Genomic DNA, 23579 nt, shown 5'->3' with positions numbered 1-23579 from the left:
AAAATAATATATCTAAAATATCTAATATAAAGGTGGGAAACTAAGTAAATATGGCTTATCTTTCTACCCTGGGCAATTAAAAAAATAGGTTATTCTTAGAACCAATTTAAGTGCATGCAAGTTTGGTGCATGCAAGAATCCGTTAGACCAAAGATAGGGAAGGTAAACATTTTGAAGGGAGAGTAACATAGACAAGCAATTACTTGGGTGAAACAAATAGGATAGAGCAGTTGAAAAGCTGAATGGTGACAAATTCCTGGAGCCAAGAGGACAGTGATGGATGTTCAGGGCCTTCTGGGATGTCAACGGGGACTGGTGACCATCCCCCCTTGCTCTTGCATAGGACCCCAGGAGACTTGACTCCTAGTAGTAAAGATGAGTGGAAATAGACTCGCCCTTGTAGGAATTGCAACTTAGCTTCAAATTATTTCAATACCTGAAATTGGTTTGAGGTAACATAAGTGCCCTGGTACAAGTAAACAGATCCTCTCTGGAAATCCTTACATATTACTTTCATTACCAGTTTTTTAAATAGGTCGTTTAGTACACAATAAAAAAATAATTAGAAACATGAGGGGATGAAACAATAAGAATATGGAACAAGAAACATTAGACAATAGAACAAATACACAGGAGATCCAAATATTGGAGTTATCAGATTTAAAATAACTATTCTTAAAAGGTTCAAGGAAATAAAGACAAGTTGGGGAAATTCAACAGATAACTGGCAAACTTTTTTTTTTAAAGATTTTATTTATTTATTCGACAGAGAGACACAGCGAGAAAGGGAACACAAGCAGAGGGAGTGGGAGAGGGAGAAGCAGGCTTCCCGCGGAGTGGGGAGCCTGATGCGGGACTCGATCCCAGGATCCTGAGATCACGACTGAGCCACCCAGGTGCCCCTGGCAAACTATTTTTAATGCGTATTTTAGATCTGAAAAATACAGTAATTGAAACTATTAAGTCTGTGGTTTTATTTTTATTTATTTATTTTTTTAAAGATTTTATTTATTTGACAGAGAGAGACACAGCGAGAGCAGGAACACAAGCAGGGGGAGTGGGAGAGGGAGAAGCAGGCTTCCCACTGAGCAGGGAGCCCGATGTGGGACTCAATCCCAGGACTCTGGGATCATGACCTGAGCCGAAGGCAGACGCTTAACGACGGAGCCACCCAGGTGCCCTCAATGTATGGTTTTAAAAGCTGATGTCTGGGTGGCTCAGTCAGTTAAGTGTCTGCCTTTGGCTCGGGTCGTGATCCTGGGGTCCTGGGATTGAGCCTCGCATTGGGCTCCCTGCTCAGCAGGGAGTCTGCTTCTCCCTCTGCCCCTCCCCCACTTGTGCTCTCTCTCGCTCTCTCAAATAAAATCTTTAAAGAAAATAAAATGAAAACAGATTGATAGTATCTGAGAAGAATCAGTGAACTGCATTATAAGTTAGAAGAAACTAAATCATGCATGAAAATTCAAAAGATTAGGAAATACAGAAGAGTAGGTGAAAGACTTAGAGAAAACAGAGATTAGATATGTCATATGTGTAATGGGAACTCCAGAAGAAAAAGAATAAGGAAGAGTATTTGAGGAGATATTGTTGATAACTTTCCAAAATTCATGAAAACCATCAAGCCACAGATTCAAGAAGTGCTACAAATCGAGGCACCTGGGTGGCTCAGTCGTTAAGTGTCTGCCTTCAACTCAGGTCCTGATCCCAGGGTCCTGGGATCGAGCCCTGCATTGGGCTCCCTGGTCAGCGGGAAGCCTGCCTGTCCCTTTCCCACTCCCCCTGCTTGTATTCCTGCTCTTGCTATGTCTGTCTCTGTCAAATAAATAAAATCTTAAAAAAAAAAAAAAAGTGCTACAAATCACAAGGAGAATAAATATAAAGAAATCCACAGCTAGGAACATCATAGTAAAATTTCTAGGAAACAAAGACAGAAAATCTTAAAAGCAGCCAGAGGAAGAAAATATTCAATTTTGAGGGTGCCTGGGTGGCTCAGTTGGTTAAGCATCTGCCTTTGACTCAGGTCATGATCCCGGGGTCCTACAATCGAGCCCCGCATCAAGCTCCTTGTTCAGCGAGAGCCTGCTTCTCCCTCTCCCTCTGCCGTTCCCCCTGCTTGCACTCTCTGTGTGTCAGGTAAATAAATAAAAGCTTAAACAAACAAACAATTTTGAAAGGATCACAGTCAGACCTAGAGCTAACTTCTCAACAGGAACAATAGAAGTCAGAGGACAGTGGGATGATATCTTTAAAGTTCTAAATTAAAATAACTGCCAGTCTGCAATTCTACACACATCATATACAGTGAAAATATCCTTCTAGGATGAAGCAAAATAAACAGTTTTAAAAAACAAAACACAAAAATAAAACCAAAAAGAAGTCGTCACCGTTGGAACCCCACTGAAAAAAATCCTAAAGGTGTTCTGAATACAGAAGAAAGATGACCCAGTTGGAAGGTTGGAGATGCAAGAATGCATGAATAGCAATGCAAACCACAAATACATGGTCAAGGGGCGCCTGGGTGGCTCAGTCGGTTAAGTGACTGCCTTCGGCTCAGGTCATGATCCTGGAGTCCCGGGATCAAGTCCCGCATTGGGCTCCCTGCTCGGCGGGGAGCCTGCTTCTCCCTCTGACCCTCCCCCCTCTCATGTGCTCTCTCTCTCATTCTGTCTCAAATAAATAAATAAAATCTTTTAAAAAAAAATACATGGTCAAGTCTAAGTGAATATTGATTGTATAAAACAATGAGAATGTTTTATTAGGATGTTAGGATTTTAAAACACATAGAGAGGGCACCTGGGTGGCTCAGTCAGTTAAGTGTCTGCCTTCGGCTCAGGTCATGATCCCAGGGTCCTGGGATCAAGTCCTGCATAGGGCTCCCTGCTCAGCAGGAGTCTGCTTCTCCCTCTGCCTCTCCCCTCACTTGTGCACTCATGCTCTCTCTCTCTTGCAAAAATAAATAAAAAAATTAAAATACATCTTTCATAAAAACCCACACACACATAGAGAATGATGGAGCACCTGGGTAGCTTAGTTGAGTGAATGTCCAACTCTTGGTTTCAGCTCAGGTCATGATCTCATGGGCTGTGAGATCAAGCCCCATGTCATGTTGGGCTCACTCCTCAGTGGGGAGTCTACTTAAAGATTCTTTCCCTCTGCCCCTCCCCTGACTCACTCACTCTCTCTCTCTCAACTTCAAAAAAACACATAGAGAATTAACATACACGGTAGTCATGGCCTATACATTAGGAGGGGCATAAGCTCCCTTGCTTTATCAAGGAAGAGAGGTAAAACTGCCAATTAATAGAAGTTTACAAGTCAAAAATAGATGTTATAATCTCCAGGGAAGCTGTTAAATTAAGAGACTAGTCACTACATGCTGCAACATGGATAAGCCTTAAGAACATTATGCTATGTAGTGATCCAAAGGGGCATGTGCACCCCAATGTTTACAGCAGCAGTGTCCACAATAGCCAAACTATGGAAAGAGCCTAGATGTTCATCAACAGATGAATGGATATATACAATGGAATATTATGCAGCCATCAAAAAATTGAAATCTTGCCATTTGTAACAGTGTGGATGGAACTAGAGGGTATTAAGCTAAGCAAAATAAATCAGAGAAAGACAAGTATCATGTGCTGTCACTGATAGGAGGAATTTGAGAAACAAGACAGAGGATCATAGGGAAAGGGAGGGAAAAATGAAACAAGATGAAACCAAAGAGGGAGACAAACCATAAGAGACTCTTAATCTCAGGAAACAAACAGGGTTGCTGGAGTGGAGGGGGGTGGGAGGGATGGGGTGGCTGGGTGATGGACATTGGGGAGGGTATGTACTATGGGGAGCGCTGTGAATTGTGTAAGACTGATGAGTCACAGACCTGTACCCCTGAAACAAATAATACATTATATGTTAATTTAAAAAAATTTTAAAAAAATTATGCTAAGTGAAATAAGCCAGTCATAAAAATACAAATACATGATTCCACTTATAGAAGGTATCTTCAGGAGTCAAAGTCACAGAAAGTAGAATGGTGATTGTTAGGAGTTGAGGGTTATGGGGTATAATGGGATATGGGGAGTTGTTTAATAGATACAGAGTTTAAGTTTTATAAGATGAAAAAGTTCTGGAGAGTAGTTGTATAACAATGTGAATATACTTAACACTACTGAACTATATACACTTAGAAATGGTAAAGATGGTAAGTTTTGTACTGTGCTTTTTTTTTTTTTACCAGCATAAAAAAAAGAATTAGACACTAAACAAAAGAAAACTGTTCTGAATGTGGATATATTAATATTCAGCCAAAGTAGACTTTAAGGCAAGAAAGCATGATTAGGGATAAAGGAGGGGCACTTCATAATGATAAACCATTTAATTTAACAAAAAATAATTTTAATAACAGATTTAGATTTTAAAAATTTATTTATTTGAGAGAGAGCACAAGTGGGGGGAGGGGCAGAGAGGGAGGAGAAGCAGACTCTCTGAGTAGCAGGGAGCCCAATGGGGTTTGATTCTAGGACCCTGAGATCAAGACCCTAGCCAAAGGCAGACCTTTAACTGACTGAGCCACCCAGGTACCCCTCTAATAACAGATTTAAAACAAAGATTTACAGAATTAAAAGAGAAATACATAATTATAGTAGGCGATTTTAATACAGATCTCTCAGTAACTGACAAAACAATCAGATGAAGAATTAATAAAGATATAAAATAAAATATTTGAATGATATGACTAGCAAATGTGATGTAATTGTCATAATTAGAACAGTATATCCAACAACTAAGTATATATATGGTTATTAATTTTTTTTTTTTTTAAGTAGACTCCATGCCCAGCATGGAGTGCAGTGTGGGCCTTGAACTCACAACCCTGAGATCAAGACCTGAACTGAGATCAAGAATTGAAAGCTCAACCGACTGAGCCACCCAGACACCCCTGTTTATTACTTCTTAGGTGCATCTAGAACATTTTCAAAAATTAACCATATACTGGGCCATAAAGCAAATTTCCACCATTTTTAGAGAATGAAAATCATACAGATTGTTATTTGACCACAGCACATTTAAGCTAGTTATCCAAAAGTTGATTCGAAAATCTCCAAATATTTGGGTATTAAGAAATATACGTCTAAATAACAGATTAAAAAAAATCAAAATGGAAATTAGAAAATATTTTAACTAGAACAATAATAGAAATTTATACAGAAGAACTTATAACGTGCAGCTAAAATGATGTTTAGAGGGATTTTTAAAGTTTTTTAGCTTTAAATGTATATATGAGAAAAAGAAGATAGGCTGCAAACCAGTGAGCTAAGTTCTAAGGAAGTTAGGGAAAAAACAGAAAATTAAATCCCCCAGAAAAATGTAGAAGAGAGGAAATAAGATGATTCTTGAAGAGTGGGATTCCAGTATTTATGATATTCTTCCCTTTTCCTTGCTTTGTTGTAGTTGTTAGATTTCCAGTTGTTGATGTAATGAAGTAATGAAGCAGAAGAGTTAACTATGTGAGGTGATGAATGTGTTAATTGTTTTGGTCTTGGTCATTATTCCAACAGTAGATACGTATATCAGCTCATTACATTGTACACTTTAAATATATATAATCATATTTGTCAATTATTTCTCAATAAGGTTGGGAGGAAAAAAAAGTAATGAAGCAAACATTTTGGTCTTGTTTTCTGGTCTTAAAGGAAAAGGTTTAAGCATTCACCGCTACACTGATGCTTGCTGTATGATTTTTGTAGATACCCTACATAGAAAGCCCACAGAATGTAAACCATTAGAATTAGTGATTTTAACAATGTTGCTGGATATAAAATCATTCTACAAAAAACAATCACACCTACTTATACCAGCAGTAAGTCATTAGAAAATGAAATTTAAAAACAGATGCCATTTACAGTTGTACCAAAAGTATAACATAGAAATAAATTCAATGAAAGATATGTAAAAACACTATCAAAAATGATAAAGCATCATTGGAAGAAATGAAAGAACACTTAAATCGAAGGGTATACCATATTCATGGATCAGAAGACTCAATTTTGAAGACAACTGTCCTCCGAAATGGATTTATAGACTTAGTGCAATCCTCATAAAAACTCCAACATTATTTTTTTTAAGTTTTTATTTTTTTTAGTAATCTCTATATCCAATGTGGGCCTCAGACTCACAACCCCAAGATCAAGAGTCGCATGCTCTTCTGACTGAGCCAGCCAGGCACACCCCACCAATGTTATTTTTTTGTGGAACTTGACAAAGTGATTCTGAAATGTATATGATAATGCAAAGGGTCAAGAATAGCTGAAGAATTCTTAACAGCATAGTCAGAAAACTTGTCGAATTCGATACCAAGACTTATCGTGAAGCTACAGTAATTAAGACAATATGGTATTACCATAAGATGGAAATACAGACAAATGAAACAGGCCAGAAAGAGAGCTATTCATATATGGAGATTTTATTTACCTAAAAGGTAGTACTACAAAGCTTTGAGGATTATCTTTTTTCACTTAGAAATCCATATGGAAAAAAATACAGCTCTTTTCCTTTCCTTCATACCTGTAAAGCAATTCAGGGTTTAGATGATAGACCTAAATGTGAAAGGTAAAACAATAAAGCTTATAAAGGATAATTTAGAAGAATATCTTCAAGACCTCAAAGAAGGAAGTATTCTTTTGTTTTTAAACATTTTTTATTTTATCATTTTTTTAAAGATTTTATTTATTTATTTGACAGAGAGAGGGAACACAAGCAGGGGGAGTGGGAGAGGGAGAAGCAGGCTTCCCGCTGAGCAGGGAGCCTGATGTGGGGCTCGATCCCAGGACCCTGGGATCATGACCTGAGCCGAAGGCAGATGCTTAACGACTGAGCCACCCAGGCACCCCTGTTTTTAAACATTTTTTAAAATGTCTTAATGGAGTTTGTTTTTTAGAACAGTTTTGGGTTTACAGCAAAGTTGAGGAGAAGGTTCAGATTTCCTGTATAGCTCCTACCCCCAAACATACGTAGCCTCCCCCATTATCCATATCCTCCACCAGAGTGACTCGTTTGTTACAATGGGTAAACCCTACATTGACACATTATTATCACTCAAAGTCTGTAGTTTACATTAGGATTCTCTCTTGGTGTTGTACATTTTTTGGATTTGGACAAATGTCTAAGGACCTGTATCTGCTATTATAGTATCATACAGAGGAGTTTCACTCCTCGAAAAATCCTCTGTGCTCTGCTTATTAATCTTTTATTCCACTTAACCCCTGGAAACTACTGACCCTTTTACTGTTGCTATAGTTTTGTCTTTTCCAGAATGTCATATAGCTAGAATCATACAGTATGTAGCCTTTTCACATTGACTTATTTCAATTAGTAATAAGCATTTAAGTTTCCTCTGTGTCTTTTCATGGCTTGTTAGCTAATTTCTTTTTAGCATGGAATAGCATTCCATTGTATGGATATACCACAGTTTATTTATCCATTTACCTACTGAAGGACATCTTGGTGGCTTCCAATTTTTGGCAATTATAAATAGAGTTGATGTGGGTATTAAAGAGGGCACGTGTTGTGATGAGCCCTGGGTGTTATATGCAACTAATGAATCGTTGAATACTACATCAAGAACTTATGATGTGGGGCGCCTAGGTGGCTCAGTTGGTGAAGCGACTGCCTTCAGCTCAGGTCATGATCCCAGGGTCCTGGGATCGAGTCCCACATCGGGCTCCCTGCTCGGCGGGAGGCCTGCTTCTCCCTCTCCCACTCCCCCTGCTTGTGTTCCTACTCTCACTGTCTCTGTCTCTGTCAAATAAATAAATAAAATCTTTAAAAAAAAAAAAAAAGAACTTATGATGTGGGGCGCCTGGGTGGCTCAGTTGGTTAAGCGACTGCCTTCGGCTCAGGTCATGATCCTGGAGTCCCGGGATCGAGTCCCACATCGGGCTCCCCGCTCAGCGGGGGGTCTGCTTCTCCCACTGACCCTCTTCCCTCTCGTGCTCTCTGTTTCTCATTCTCTCTCTCAAATAAATAAATAAAATCTTTAGAAAAAAAAAAGAACTTATGATGTACTATATGTTGGCTAACAGAACATAATAATAAAAATAGGTAGATAGATTGATTGATAGATAGATAGAGTTGATATAAACATCCATATGCAGGTTTTTGTGTGGGCATTAGTTTTCAGCTCCTTTGGGTAAATACCAAAAAGAGTGATTGCTGGATGTTATGGTAAGTTTTGTAAGAAACTGCCAAACTGTCTTCCAAAGTGCCTGTACCATTTTGCTTTTTTATCAGCAATGAATGAGAGTTCCTGTTGTTCCACGTCCTTGCTAGCATTTGGTGTTGTCAGTGTTCTGGATGTAGGCCATTCTAAGAGATGTATAGTGGTATCTCATTGTTTTAATTTACATTTCCTTCATGACATATGATGTGAAGTATCTTTTCATATGCCTGTTTGCCATCTCTGTATTCTTCTTTGGTGAGGTGTCTGTTAAGGCCCATTTTTAAATTACGTTGTTTCTTATTGTTGAATTTTAAGAGTTCTTTGTATATTTTGAATAACAGTCCTTTACCAGATGTCTTTTGCAAATATTTTCTCCTAATCTGTGGCTTGTCTTTTCATTCTCTTGACAGTGTCTTTTGCAGAGCAGGAAGTTTTAATTTTAATGAAATTCAGCTTATCAATTCTTCCTTTCATGGATTGTGCCTTTGGTGTTGCATCTAACAAGTCATTGCAAAACCTAAGGGTATCTAGATTTTATCCTGTTATCTTCCAAGAGTTCTGTGGTTTTGCAGTTTACACTTAGGTCTGTGATCCATTTGGTGTTAATTTTTGTGAAGGATGTAAAGTCTGTATCTCGATTCATTTTTTGCATGTGGATGTCTGGTTGTTCTAACACCATTGTTGTAAAGACTTTGTTACATCCATTGTATTGCCTTTGTTCCTTTGTCAAAGATCAGTTACCTTAAATCCATGTCAGTCTATTTCTGGGCTCTCTCTTCTGTTCCATTGATTTTTTTTTTTTTTTTTTTGGTCTATTTTTTCACCAATACTACACTGCCTTGATTACTGTAGCTTTGTAATGTGTCTTGAATACATGTAGTGTCAGTTCTTCAACATTGTTCTCTTTCAATATTGTATTGGCTATTCTATGTCTTTTGCATCTCCATATACATTTTCGAATCACTTTGTCGATATCCAAAAATAAGTTGCTGGAATTTTGGTTGGGATTCCATTTACTCTATAGACCAAGTTGGGAGGAACTGACATCTTGACAATATTGAGTCTTTCTATCTACAAACATAGAATGTCTTTTATTTATTTAGTGCTCTCCTTTTTTTCCTCAGAGTTTTATAGTTTTCCTCATGTGGGTCTTATGCATACTCTGTTAGATTTATATGTAAGTATTTCATTTTGGGGGGTGCTAATGTAAATGATATTATGTTTTTCATTTCAAATTCAAAACACTTCTTCATTGTTTTTATATGGGAAAGTGACTGACTTTTGTATATTAGCTTTGTATCCTGTAACTTTGCTATAATCACTTACAAGTTCCAGGAGTTTTTAATAACATTTTTTAAATTTGTTATTGAAATTTTTAAACTTATAAAAAATAGAATAATATAATGGACTCTCAAATACTCATAACTCAGGTCCAATAATTAACAACATATGGCCAATCTTTTTTGTCTATACTTTTATCCAACCCCAGTGGATTATTTTGAAGCAAGTTTCTCACATCATCTCAGGGAAAGAGTTTTTAAGTAGACATAAAAAGCACTAATCATAAAGGAGAAGAATTAATATCAATGCAGTATTACATTAAAATTAAGAATTAGGGACGCCTTGGTGGCTCAGTTGGTTAAGCATCTGCCTTCAGCTCAGGTCATGATCCTGGGATCAAGTACCACATCGGGCTCCTTGCTCAGCAGGGTGGCTACTTCTCCCTCTGCCTGCCGTTCCCCCTGCTTGTGCTCTGACAAATAAATAAATAATTTTAAAAATAAATAAAATCTTTTAAAAAAATGAAGAACTTCTATTCATCAAAAAGTACAGTTAAGAGAATTAATAGGCAAGTCACAGAATGGGAGAAGAAATTTGTATCATGTTTAAATGATAGAGAACTACTACAGATCAGTAAGAAAAAGACAATTCTTCCTCCAAAAACTGGGCAAGAGTAGGAAAGAGAATAACAAAATGGCAAATAACATACTGTAAAGGCACTCAGTCTCTTTACAAATAAGTGAAATGCGTGTTGAAACAGTGAGATATTGGGCGCCTGGGTGGCTCAGTTGGTTAAGCGACTGCCTTCGGCTCAGGTCATGATCCTGGAGTCCCTGGATTGAGTCCCACATCGGGCTCCCTGCTCGGCAGGGAGTCTGCTTCTCCCTCTGACCCTCCCCCCTTTCATGTGCTCTCTCTCATTCTCTGTCTCAAATAAATAAATAAAAATCTAAAAAAAAAAAAAAAGAAAAAAAAAAAAGAAACCGTGAGATACTATTACTCTTGCACTGGAATGGCTAAAATTTAAAACATTAACAATACCAAGAGTGTGAGTATATGGAGTAATAGAAACTTTCAAAAACTGCTAGTGGAAATTTAAATTGGTACAGCTACTTTGAGAAGCTGTTTGACATATATACTAGAATTACAGATACACATACCTTATGACTTAGTTCTGTTCTTGAGTATTCAATAGAAGTGCATTCCCAGGTACACCAGGAGATTTGTACAAGAATATTCTAAACAGCATTTTTTGTGTTAGCCAAAAACTAGACGCAACCCAGTTGTCCATCATTTGTCTAGCAGAAAGCCCAACTGTTCATCATTTATCCCTCAGTTGTCTAACAGAATAGATAAACAATGACATAATCATACAATGAAATATCATTCAAAAATATGCATGATACTTACACAATGTTGAGCAAAACAATCCATGCACCAAAAATAAAATACATACAGAATTATTCCTAAGATAAAAATAAAACTATACCATAATATTTAGATATATCTTTTTCGGTGGTATCAACTATGAAGAAAAGAAGTTTGGAGGGTGGTACCTTTGGTGAATAGGGAGATAAAATGAGAGGGGGGCATGAAGAAGACTTCTGGGGTACTAGCAGTTCTATTTTTTAACCTGGGTAGTAGTATTTGAGTGTTTGTTTTGTGATAAATTATTAAGCTGTGATACTTTGTGTGTATGTGCTATAAATATTATATTTCACAATAAAAATTTTTACTTTTTAAAAAAAATATTTATTTATTTATTTTAGAGAGAGCAAGTGTGAGTTGGGGAGAGGGTATAGGGAGAGGAGAATCTCAAGCAGACTCCATGCTGAACGTGGAGCCTGATGCGGGGCTCAATCTCATAACCCTGAGATCATAACCTGAGCCAAAATCAAAGAGTTGGATGCTTAATCGACTGAGCCACCCAGGCACCCCCACAATAAAAATTTTTTTTAAAAAGATGTTTTATTAGGACAGAATGAGCTTAAATGTGTTATTTAGGTAACATGTGCCTTATCTTCACAAGTATAACACTTAAAAGCTAGTATCCGCCTTGTGGTAATTGTAACAATTATTTGGAAATAGAAATATTTATAATCAAAGTAGATAACTGATACATAATTTTTCCAGTTTAAGAAAGAAGAAACAGATTTGATTCTTATTTGCATGAAGGCTAATGAGTAGAGTGACAGATTTTGCCACGCTGTGGTTTTTTGAGACAGGTTGTTTTGTTAGAGATAGATTATGCAATTAGAATTACTTGTTCATTTCTGTACTTTGAAGCACGGGGATTGGGATGGGCTGGAAAGGGAAGGTATTCACTGTTTTACAGTGCTAGAAGGAACATCCAAAGCAAAGGTCTTTTACAGTGACAAAAGAATATCTCTCAGATCTAACTGAAATTAGTTCTACATATGAAATGAAACACTGTTTAAAAAATTATTTCCTTCTCCTCACTCTTCTTCAGATTCTCAGGAATTCTACCAGCTAGTCTGTACTGAGCTTAGTAATTAAAGATCTGTTTGACTTTTAAATATCATGATTCTTAAATATTTTAATTTCATTGACTTATTGGAATTGAGTTTCTTTCCTAAGATAGCTGTTGAATTCTTTTTTTTTTTTTTTTTAAGATTTTATTTACTTATTTGACAGAGAGAGAGCACAAGCAGGGGGAGTGGCAGGTGGAAGGAGAGGGAGAAGCAGACTCCCCGTTGAGCAGGGGGCCTGATGTGGGGCTCCTCCCAGGATCCTGGGATAGTGACCTGAGCCACAGGCAGATACTTAACTGATTGAGCCACCCAGGCACCCCAAGCTGGTAGAATTCTTGAGAATCTGAAGGACAGTGAGGAGTAGGAACTAATTTTTTTTTTTTAATGGTACGTTCAGCTCACCCAATCCATCTTACGCCCAGAACTATGGCATATATGGTAATAATATACAGGAATTAACAATCTCATTAAATAGAGAAATTTTATTGAAATCTAAAAATGAGGGTTTAACTTGTAAAAGAGACAGAAAATAGGCCACTGGTAGCTAAAACGATGTTTTTCTTCAGACTTAAGTGACCAGCTCACACAGAGGCATTTTATAAGAGTTGATTCATTTACAGACTGATTTTCTGGTTTTTAGATTATCCAGAATCCTTGCTTTCTCTTTTTTCTCCTGTTTTTACTGGCTGTTCATCTTTTAACCACATCACTACTTTTTTCTTTACAGGTTTTATTTATTTATTTTAGAGAGCGAGAAAGAGACAGAATGCTTGGGAGGGGTAGATGGGGAGGAAGAGAATCTCAAGCAGACTCCACGCTAAGTGTGGAGCCCAATGTGGGGCTCAATCCCAGGACCCTGAGATCATGACCTGAGCCGAAACCAAGAGTCGGCTCCCAACCAACTGCACCACCCAGGTGCTCCACAATTTATTTTTCCCTTTCCCCAAAAGCAGGGAGAGATTAGCAAGTAGAAACATAAAACTCATGACAGTCTTTCTCACTACTTAGAAATAAAGATTTAACTAAATATTTAATTTTTATTCTATTTTAGTGCCCCATTCCATTAAAAAGTTTGCAAGTTGGCTGTAAATAGATATCAAAATAATCATCATGTGGCTTCGTAATTTTTTAAGTAACTGTTTGAATTCATGTAATCTCTGGAACTATATATAAGATATTGTGAATAAGACATTAGTTCAGAGATCAACAAAGAATGTGTAGTGATCTTAGTAATTGATGATTTGTGTTCTTTTTTAAAAAATCACAGTTCTCAAATGCTTTAATTTTTTTAATTTATGAAATTGAGTTTTTTCCCTGGAAACCTGGTAGAATTCCTGAGAATCTGAAGGACAGGATGGAGTAGGAAAGAATTTTTTTAAGCTATGCATTTAATTTTATATGTGGGAGAACTAATTCCAAACTAATGGAAGATGGCATTGAGACGGAAGAGTTTGGGCATTAAAATCAGTATCATTGCCCCCTGGCAGTTCTCTAGAGTACATTACTAAGAAGGTTTTTGAAAGATGGATAGAATTTCTTATCCAATCACCATTCATGGAGGAATTTATTATTTGAACCAGTAAACCTTTTAAACAAGACCCTCAAGAATTCTTGGAACTTAAAAAAAAAAGCTTATTCTTGATGGAATAAGCACTTGATGGAAACCTAGGAAAATCTATTGGTGAGAGTAAGATAGACTTCAGTTGCTTATTTGTGTCTTTAATAAAAACCCTGACTTTCCAGCAAGCTCTACTTGGAAAAATCAAAACTCATTCTAAAAGTTTGGAAATTTCCCAGTGTAATTGCTTTGTCTTATAAGAAGAGTCACAACATCCTTTAGAATGTAGTTGAAGAAGCACTCAAAGGGGCAAAGTAAAGAAAAACATTAACCAGCTGTTAAGGCTGTATGACAAATAAAGGAAAATAAAGCAGGAAAATAAAAGGCCACTTCCTTTCATTGAAGAGCCACTTAGCAAATGACTGGTAGTTGAAGTGTGGATTTTTCTGAACATGTAAAACATAGCCGTAGTCATCTGAGATGCCTAGGAAGGCCAGTTGATAAAACTAAGTCTGTATCCTTGCAATCTACTGAGAAGATTTTTGTGTTTGGCCATCAGCAACCAAGATGGAAATTTTTTTAAAGATTTATTTATTTGAGAGAGAGAGCACACACACGCATGCATGAGCCAGGGGAGGGGCAGAGGGAGAGGGAGAAGCAGACTCCTAGCTGAGCAGGGAGCCTGACACAGGACTTGATCCCAAGATGCTGGGATCATGACCTGAGTTGAAGGCGGATGCTTAACCTACTGAGGCACCCAGGCGCCCCGCACAAATAAATTTTTAAAAAATTTCTGATTTTTCTCTCTGTCAAATAAATAAATTAAATCTTTAAAAAAATTTTCTGATTAAAAATGATGTTAAGAAAATAACATTTTTTCTAAGATAAATTTTAAAATCTAGGGATCCCTTACTGAGATTCCAAATTAATTCCTGCAATAAATATTTGGTAAACACCTACTGTGAGCCAAGTTAGGCATTGAGGATACACTGTTGAACAAGACAGCTATGGTTTCTGCTCTCTTAGAGTTTTATAGTCTAATGCAAGAGACCAGTAAAAAAAAAAATCATCTAAATAGGATAGCAACTGTGCATTTAGTTTATTAAATTACACAGTACTAAATACATATAACAGCCCCCACAATTACCTACTATGAGGTGGAGATTATTAAAAGCTCTACTACTTAGGGTCCTAAAAAGGTTTAGCAGAGATAATATTTAATGAACACACAGAAAGCCTCTTTGAAAGTACTGAAGTGAATTCAATCTGATTATGAGCAGGTTGTCTACTTTGTTGGAAAAACCTATCCCCCAAATTCCAGGTTGCTTACAGTAGAGAGAAGTATAGAGGGGACTCAAACCCAGGCATGGATTCTTATAGGAGCTACTGAATTGGTATCTTTGAATTTAACAACTAAAAATTTATAATTTTAGATTACTTATATGTTTTTCCATTAACATAGATGATGGCAAATTACTGTACTATCCCTTCTGACAAGTGAAAAAAAAGATGGAATTATAATCCCTCCCAAAATACTTTAACTTAATTTTACAGTTATGAAAAAAAATCAGTCATGGTACCACTTCTTACCCAAAGTCACACAATAAGAAACCTACAGCAGAATCAAGGACAGAGTCCAAGCTTAATGCTATTATACCCTTAGTGCTGAACTCACCAAACATACTAGTTCTCAAGTTGCCATTATTTTAACAGTACCTTAGTATATCACCTTTCTTCTAAGGATCTCAGATTCTTGTTATTACTCATGGATATTCCTTACACATGCAGAAAACAAGCTGGATAACAAAATTATTCATATTTCACCATGGTCAAAGAGAGGCCATAGAGGTAAGATCCTCCAATTAAATGCAAGTAACCTCACAGGTAAGAAAGCCTAGATGTACAGATAACCTAACAAGGGTGACGATCACTTGTCATATTTTCTCAAATTGTATCAACTTCCTCTTAAAAATTAAAAGGTAGACTGAAGAGAAGAGGTTAAGTGCCAATTCTTACAGAAATGTATCTCACGAACAATTAAATAACCTAAAATTCTCCTTTAGCCTGAACACAGCCAATCAATACTCAACCACCTAAAAGAAAATAAAGTCTTTTTTGTTTTAAAGGTTTTATTTATTTATTTGACAGCGAGAGAGACAGCAAGAGAGGGAACACAAGCAGGGGGAGTGGGAGAGGGAGAAGCAGGCCTCCCGCTGAGCAGAGAGCCCAATGTGGGGCTTGATCCCAGGACCGTGGGATCATGACCTGAGCCGAAGGCAGACGCCCAACGACTGAGCCACCCAGGTGCCCCGAAAATAACCAGTCTGTTGAAATTGTTTTTTCTCATGACAGTTTTGAGAATAATCCACACATAAATCACGAATAAAATGACAAGTGGAGTTCTGTTTCTTCATGTGCACTAGTGACAAATATGGGACAGGGGTTATATTATATAAATGTGAGTGCAAGGAGAAGAAAGTTACCGTCACAGACATGACTAGCTAAAGTTTAGAGTGTATTCACAATTTTGAAATTGAAGAGGTCACCAACTTCAGTTTCCTAGGTCACAATTTTCTCTTCTGCCAATTTACCACCTAAGTTTGGAAGAATTGTGACTGTTTTTGTAAGAAAAAAGATATAGATATATATCATATATATATATATGATAAAGAAAATGTGTAGATAATGAAGAATCAGGCTTGGAAGAAGAGCAAATCCTAGATGGGAAATTTAGAAAAACAACTATGTCAAAATGCCGTTTTGTAAGATGTCCAGTACGGGTATAGCCTTCTGGAATGCTAACACTTTTTTATATTTATTTCTTTAAGTTATTTAATAAACTTCCATCTTGGGTCAAGACTGGCCTTTATAAACCATGTCATTTACCTGTTTTAAAATAGTTCAGTTTTTTGGGTTGCCTGGGTGGCTCAGTCAGTTAAGCTTCTGCCTTTGGCTCAGGTCATGATCCCTGGGTCATGGGATTGAGTCCCAGCTCCCTGCTCAGTGGGAGGCCTGCTTCTCCCACTCCCCCTGCTTGTGTTCCCTCTCGCTGTCTCTCTGTCAAATAAATAAATAAAACCTTTAAAAAAAAATAGTAAACCATTATGTTGTACACCTGAAACTAATGTAGTGTTTTATATATATGTCATTTATACCTCAGTTAAAAAAAACTTGTTCGGGGCGCCTGGGTGGCTCAGATGGTTAAGCGTCTGCCTTCGGCTCAGGTCATGATCCCAGGGTCCTGGGATCGAGTCCCGCATCGGGCTCCCTGCTAGGCGGGGAGCCTGCTTCTCCCTCTGCCTCTGCCTCTGTCTCTCTCTCTGACTCTCATGAATAAATAAATAAAACATTAAAAAAAAAAAAAAAACCTTGTTCAAGTTTGGTTTGACACATGGTATTATCAGACTCAGATATTTCTGTGTCATCCTCAGTGCCTAAAACAACTTTTGTCTGATTTTTTAAGCCAGCAAAAACAACAATAACAAAGCCTGCAGTATTTGCAAATATGTCAGTAATACTGTAAATAACATACTTTTTCCAAAATGTTCTTAAATGTGTGCTATTTGAAATAATTCCAAGAAACTTCTGAGGTGGTTCCTAATACAGTGAAATAAATGCTAAGAAAGTTCAGATTTCCTTGTATCCTTTATGAGCCTTGTGTGAGAGTAGTATTTAACTGAACTGTTCTTTAAAGATTTATTTCTTGGGGGCGCCTGGGTGGCTCAGCTGGTTGAGCGACTGCCTTCAGCTCAGGTCATGATCCTGGAGTCCCGGGATCGAGTCCCGCATCGGGCTCCCTGCTCGGCGGGGAGTCTGCTTCTCCCTCTGACCCTCCCCCGTCTCATGTGCTCTCTCTCTCTCTCTTTCTCTCTCTCAAATAAATAAAATCTTTAAAAAAAAAAAAAAAGATTTATTTCTTGGGACACCTGCGTGGCTCAGTCGGTTAAGTGTCTGCCTTCAGCTTAGGTCATGATCCCAGGGTCCTGGGATTGAGCCCCATATAGGCTCCTTGCTCAGCGGGGAGCCTGCTTCTCCCTCTGCCTGCCACGCTCCCTGCCTTGTGCGCTCTCTCTCTCTCTGACAAAGTCTTTTAAAAGAAATAAAAAAGATTTATTTCCTGCAGAGTATACATGCTCTCTATCATAGGATAGATATCAAAGGTTGAGACCCTGTCTCATTTCCTACCAGTGGAATTAAGTAAATCTTAGGCTTTCTTTGCATGAAAAGATAAGAAAATTGTTAAATTACTAAATATTACTGATGGGAACAAAAAATGACTTTATCTATAATGCTGAGAGGCACTTAAGCACCAGTTCATTGAAGCAAGGTTTTGAATGTGCTTGAGTTGTTGGTTTTAAGTTGAAAGAGGCAATATTAGCTGGTGAGTAGGCAAGTTAAGATGTTGAATTACTGCTTTACCTTTTTGGAGAACTTGTGATTTAGATTATAAATATGAAATTGGCATTTGTGCTGTGAGAGGCTGACCTGTATGCACTACCTCAATGGCTCTCTTGCTTTCGGGCTTCTAGTTGGGTTTGGCCATTAGGCAGGCAGCATAGGCAGGAGAGCAGAGGCAGGGAGGAGAGTGAGGTAGTGGTTTTATTTCCCAATCTTTCCCTGAGGGAGGTCACTGTGGGCTTACCTTGTCCTTTGACCAAAGGTCATAGCTATGGTCCTGTGGCCCTTTCCATACCAGATGAAACAAAGATGAAAGAGCCTTGTATATTCCAGGAATGGCTTTCTCCTTAACACTTCTTTAAAACCTCAGAGTAGCAGGGTACATTGCTATTATTAGCCGAGGGTATTGCACTATATCTTTTGGTTTCCCTATTCCTTACTAGCACCTTTGAAAATAGTCCCTTTATTAAACTCTCCTCAGATTTCCCGATTTGAGTGAGCCATTTGTTTCCTTCTATGATCCTGACTGCTTTATATATTTTTAATCATTATCCTAACCGGTATGTATGCCAGATAAACCCTAGTAATACTTATACTAATTTGGGGGGGCGGGCAACAGCAAAGGTGTTTATAGAACTAACCTTTGTTTTCCTGGTACTTTGTCTAATCTAATGTGTTGTTAAAGGAAAAAAAATAAAGTGTTAGATGATGTGTAAGAATACTAATAGTTCATTTAAATACAGACCCCAAAACAAATAAATACAGACTCCAAAATGCTGTTTTGCTTCCACCTTAAAAGAGGTTGATGGTTTGATTCCTCCTTTTTTTTTTTTAAGGATACACTTTTTTAATGACAAAATTTGTCTTAGGTATTATGAAATAGCTTTTCCGTTGCATTAGCAACTTTTAAAACAATGTAGGTAACAAATTATTTTAGAAGCTAGATTCTTTAATAAGATTATTGACATCCTTTTGTATCATCTCATTGCTCATTAATTTGTCTTTAGGGGAGAGTACTTATAACATCCAAGTTAAATCATTTGGCTAACCTATAGCAACTGAGTAGGTTGCTGGATAATATTTTGACTATATAGGATTTTCAAAACTGTGTCTTTTTTCAGTTAATAAAGGTTAATTGAGAGTTAACCATTTTATGTAGTCATCTGGAAAACTCAGACTTAAATACTGAGTTTGTCTTAAGTGCAGCCAATTTTTAATTTAGGTAACAGTCTGAAAATTGCCAGTATTACAGAGGTTAAATCTAAATTCACAGTTTTGGGGTGCCTGGGTGGCTCAGTCAGTTAAGCATCTACCTTTGGCTCAGGTCATGATCCCCAGCATCCTGTGATCGCAGCTCTCCGCCCAATGGGGAGTCTGCTTCTCCCTCTGTCCCTCCCCCTGCTCGTGCTCTCTCTCTGCTCTCTCTCAAATAAATAAAATCTTTAAAAAAAAATTAATTCATGGTTATATTGGCAATTGGCAATCACAGTTTTTCTTGGAATGACATTGACTCTATTCATATCCTCTTTAGCACTTTTAGTACCAAAATGCTGTTACCATTCTAACTTATGAACTACCAGTCTTCCATAGGAACTAGGAAGTATTTGAAAACCCAGGATTAAGCTGTAAAAGAGTCTTTATTTATTATTTTTTGATTGAAGTATAGCTGACACACATGTTACATTAGTTTCAGGTGTACAACATAGTGATTTGACAACTCTATACATTATGCTGTTCTCATCACAAGTGTAGCCACCATCAGTCACCATGCAACATTATTACAATACCATTGACTATATTCCCTATGCTGTACCTTTTATCCCTGAAAAGAGGCTTTAATTAAAACACATCTATAATAGTAGCAAAAGAATTTGGAAAGTGTACTAGAATAATACTGCATTTTTTTATACCCCTGTTTTATTCTGTTCTAGCGCCATAACAGACTGGGTAGCTTATAAACAACAGAAATTTATTTCTCACAGTTTGCGAGGCTGGAAGTCTGAGATCAGAGTGCTAGCATAGTCAGGTGAGGGCCCTCTTCTGGGTTGCAGAGTACTTCTCATTGCATCCTCCCCCAGTGGCAGGGGCTGGAGAACTCTATGAGGTCTCTTTTATAAGAGCACTAATCTCATCATGAAGACTCCAGTCTCATGACCTATTCACCTCTCAAAGGTCCCGCTCCTAATACCATTATGTAACACTAAAACTTAAGGATTTCAACATACGAATTTAGTGCTGGGTGATGGCAGGCGGGAGTAGGGGGTGGGCAAACAGACATTTAAACCATAGCAACCTCTTTTCTTAAAATTTCTCCTTTTGCTTGCTTTGCTGAAATTCTAACCCCCAAGCTATTCCCAAGTATGGTGCATGGATCAGCAATGTCAATACCACTGGAGAGTACAAATCTCCGGCCACAAGCCAAACTACTGAATCAGAACCTGCATTTTAACCTGAGATTGCCCAGATGACAAGTATCCACATCAGAATTTGAGAAGTACTCTAACCATTTCCTGCCATTGCATCTCATTAGATTAAAACAAAGTTGTCAACTGTTAAAGCTGAGGTAATTTATGGATTACGTAGTCACAGTTAAAGAAATTGATTAAATTTACAGATAGCCTTTTCTTTATAAGCATAAGAAAGCCAAACTCCTTTTTGTAATCAATCGCATTGCAGTTTTCCCGTGCTATGCTTGTAGTGTAAGCTCAGGTACATTGCTTTGTCGAGCATTATGTTGGGGATACAAACATGAATGTATTCAGGTATTTTGATAGTCTAAGAACGTGTGTGGTGCAGTCTAGAAGATGGAAATTAGTTTCATGTGTTATTATTATGGTACAGAAGCTCATATTCACATTTTCAGATTCATTAGTGTTAAATTTTACCTTGGGGAACTATTTACTTGCAACATTTCTAAAGGGCCTTTTAAATTAGGATAGTTAACAAAGATGTCAAGGATTACTGGACAGTCTAATATCGTTGATGTATTTAGTGTCTTTCTGTAGCTTGTGACAGTTTCTATTAAAATCAAATTTTATAATTTTAACACAAGTGTAGTTATCAGTTATATATAGGATAGAATTTACAAAATAGCAACTAAGTTGTTCACTGTTTATGAGAGGAAAGCAGCTGGTATGGCCCTTCCATTTGGGGAATGGATCACATGTTAGTTTTAGATCGTGTTGAATATATTTTTTCATTCTTATTCTTGCAGATACATCAGGATTCATTTTTGATTTGCAGTCCAATACTGTATTGGCCCAGGGAGGAGCTTTTGAGAACATGAAAGAGAAGGTATGACTAGTTACTATGGATAGTAAGCTTGAATGTCAGTAAAATTTAGATGCTGATACAATCAGTGGCTACACAAACTCATTAAGAAAGTGAAATATCATTTTGTTTGCATAACTAATATCATAAATATTAGTTAATATTATAACATAATATATATGTGGCTAAGTGTGTATCTCATTTGGCAACGTTCTTTAAGGAATAAACTGAGTAGGATCTTTCCATTCGTTTGGAGAGTTCAGAGCAAGAAGAGAAATAGATCTTCCAAGTAATATTCCTCTGAAAGAAAACCAGGTGTTTTTAGTAATGTAACCCTTAATGAGTTTTATTGAGAAAAACGTAAAAGCTTTATGTGCTTTCTCTGTTTTATTAAGAAAAGTATATTATTGATTATGGAGTCACAGATATATTGGTTGAATAATATAAACACTTTCACATTTTAAGTTATCAGAATCTTACTTTTATCATTGAGTTTGTAAGTTTTGCCTAAAGTCTACTTTGTAGTGATCAGTACTAAGTTTTTTGCTCATCTCAAAAATGCATATTACAAATTAGCCCTCTTTGGATTATACATTATATACCTTCCCACTTTGTATGGTTTTAAACCTTATCATTGTTCGGTAAGCCTGAAACAAAAAAAGGGTAGAATGATATAAAAGTAAGTGTACTAAAGAAGACTTAGATTCTGGGTGCCTGGGTGGTTCAGTTGTTAAGTATCTGCCTTCGGCTCAGGTCATGATCCCAGGGTCCTGGGATCGAGCCCCACATTGGGCTCCTTGCTCAGTGGGAAGCCTGCTTCTCCCTCTCCCACTCCCCCTGCTTGTGTTCCCTCTCTCGCTGTGTCTCTCTCTGTCAAAAAAATAAATAAAATCTTAAAAAAAAAAAAAAAAGACTTAGGTTCTAATACAGACTCTGCTTATTACTTAGACAACATACTTTATTTCTCTTCATATATAGAAGAACTTCCTTTTTAAGCAGTATGGCTAATTAAAGAACCTGGAAACATTCCTGTTATAAAATACCTAGAAATACAGAATGAAAAATAACATATATCATTTAAAATGCATACTGTGACACAAAAAGTAAAGGATATCCATAGGAACTAAAAATATAGAGGGCACTAAAAACCAGAATGGTAAGCCTGAGCTAGGTAACTCTGATGTGTTTTGCCAGTCTCAATAAAAATTGGCTTTTACCACACAGGGCTCTAAGCCCAAGGCTTGTCCTGGGTTAGGATTTGGGACTAAGGTCTTTTTTTTTTTTTTTTAAGATTTTTTTTATTTAGGGGCGCCTGGGTGGCTCAGTCGTTAAGCGCCTGCCTTTGGCTCAGGTCATGATCCCAGGGTCCTGGGATCGAGTCCCAATCGGGCTCCCTGCTGGGCAGGAGGCCTGCTTCTCCCTCTCTCACTCCCTCTGCTTGTGTTCCTGCGCTTGCTATCTGTCTCTCTGTCAAATAAATAAAAAAATAAAATAAAAAAATAAAAGTTTTTTTTATTTATTTGACAGAGAGAGAGAGATCACAAGTAGGCAGGCAGGCAGAGGGAGAGGGAGAAGCGGGCTCCCTGATGCGGGGCTTGATCCCAGGACGATGGGATCATGACCTGAGCTGAAGGCAGACGCTTAACCAACTGAGCCACCCAGGCGCCCCTGGGGCTAAGGTCTTATATAAAGTTGAGATCCTAAAAATATTTCACCTTCAGGGAAAGCGTGAAGTAGAACAAATCTTCCCACTGACTTTTGAACACAATATTCTTCTGTATGTGTTTAGAGGGATATTTTAAAAGACAAAAAGAATTGCAAATCTTTAGTTGTATTCAGTGTTTTATCATTAGTAATATTATGTTGTAGTATATTAGTAATACTTTTTGAATATTATAGAATAAAGCAAATTAATAAAAACTTGTAGTGTACAGAAAAGAAATACATGTTCAAAACCTTTTAATGTTATATTTGAATTGAAGATGTTATTATGAACTCATGTTGTAAAAAACAAAATCTCCTAGCTCTATCCACTGAAGAAACCTAGAAATAATGACTCCCCAATAACAATAAACACACCCAGCTCCTAGATCTTGGTTTCTAAGTACTACTCCCTACCAAAAAGAGCCAGGAGAAATAGTTAATTTCACATTATGCAGTGAGACAAGAAATGAAATTTTTAAGGACTGGAAAGGAAGAAAAAAACTGTTGTTATTTATAGACAATACAGTTATTTTCTATCTACATAGAAAAACGAAGAAAGCAAGAAATTACAAGAATTCATCAAGATTGCTGGATATTAAATTGATATACAAAAATGAAAACAGAACATGTAGTTATTCTCAAATCACCCAGAGCAGAG

The 23579-nt window shown here is 37.2% G+C and overlaps 1 protein-coding gene across 10 annotated transcripts in view; it reads left to right on the top strand.

Moving 5' to 3' along the window:
* Positions 1–23579, top strand: part of SPATS2 (spermatogenesis associated serine rich 2) — a 140389-nt gene that overhangs the window by 83813 nt on the left and 32997 nt on the right. For 8 of the 10 annotated variants that reach the window (XM_064591296.1, XM_064591291.1, XM_064591293.1 and 5 more), the window contains one exon: positions 21162–21241. The exons of 1 other annotated variant lie outside the window; for it this stretch is intronic. In XM_064591296.1, coding sequence (XP_064447366.1) covers positions 21162–21241 — 80 coding nt within the window. Of the gene's footprint in view, positions 1–20295; positions 20511–21161; positions 21242–23579 lie in introns of all 10 variants that reach the window. One more of the 10 variants, XM_064591298.1, reaches the window with a different exon arrangement.

Source organism: Mirounga angustirostris, unplaced genomic scaffold (assembly GCF_029215605.1).
Source record: "Mirounga angustirostris isolate CCGP_5_RB_7025 unplaced genomic scaffold, mMirAng1.0.hap1 SCAF_5, whole genome shotgun sequence".
NCBI lineage: Eukaryota > Metazoa > Chordata > Mammalia > Carnivora > Phocidae > Mirounga > Mirounga angustirostris.
Note: the sequence above shows the minus strand (reverse complement) of the source record. Positions and strands in the feature narration are given on the sequence as shown.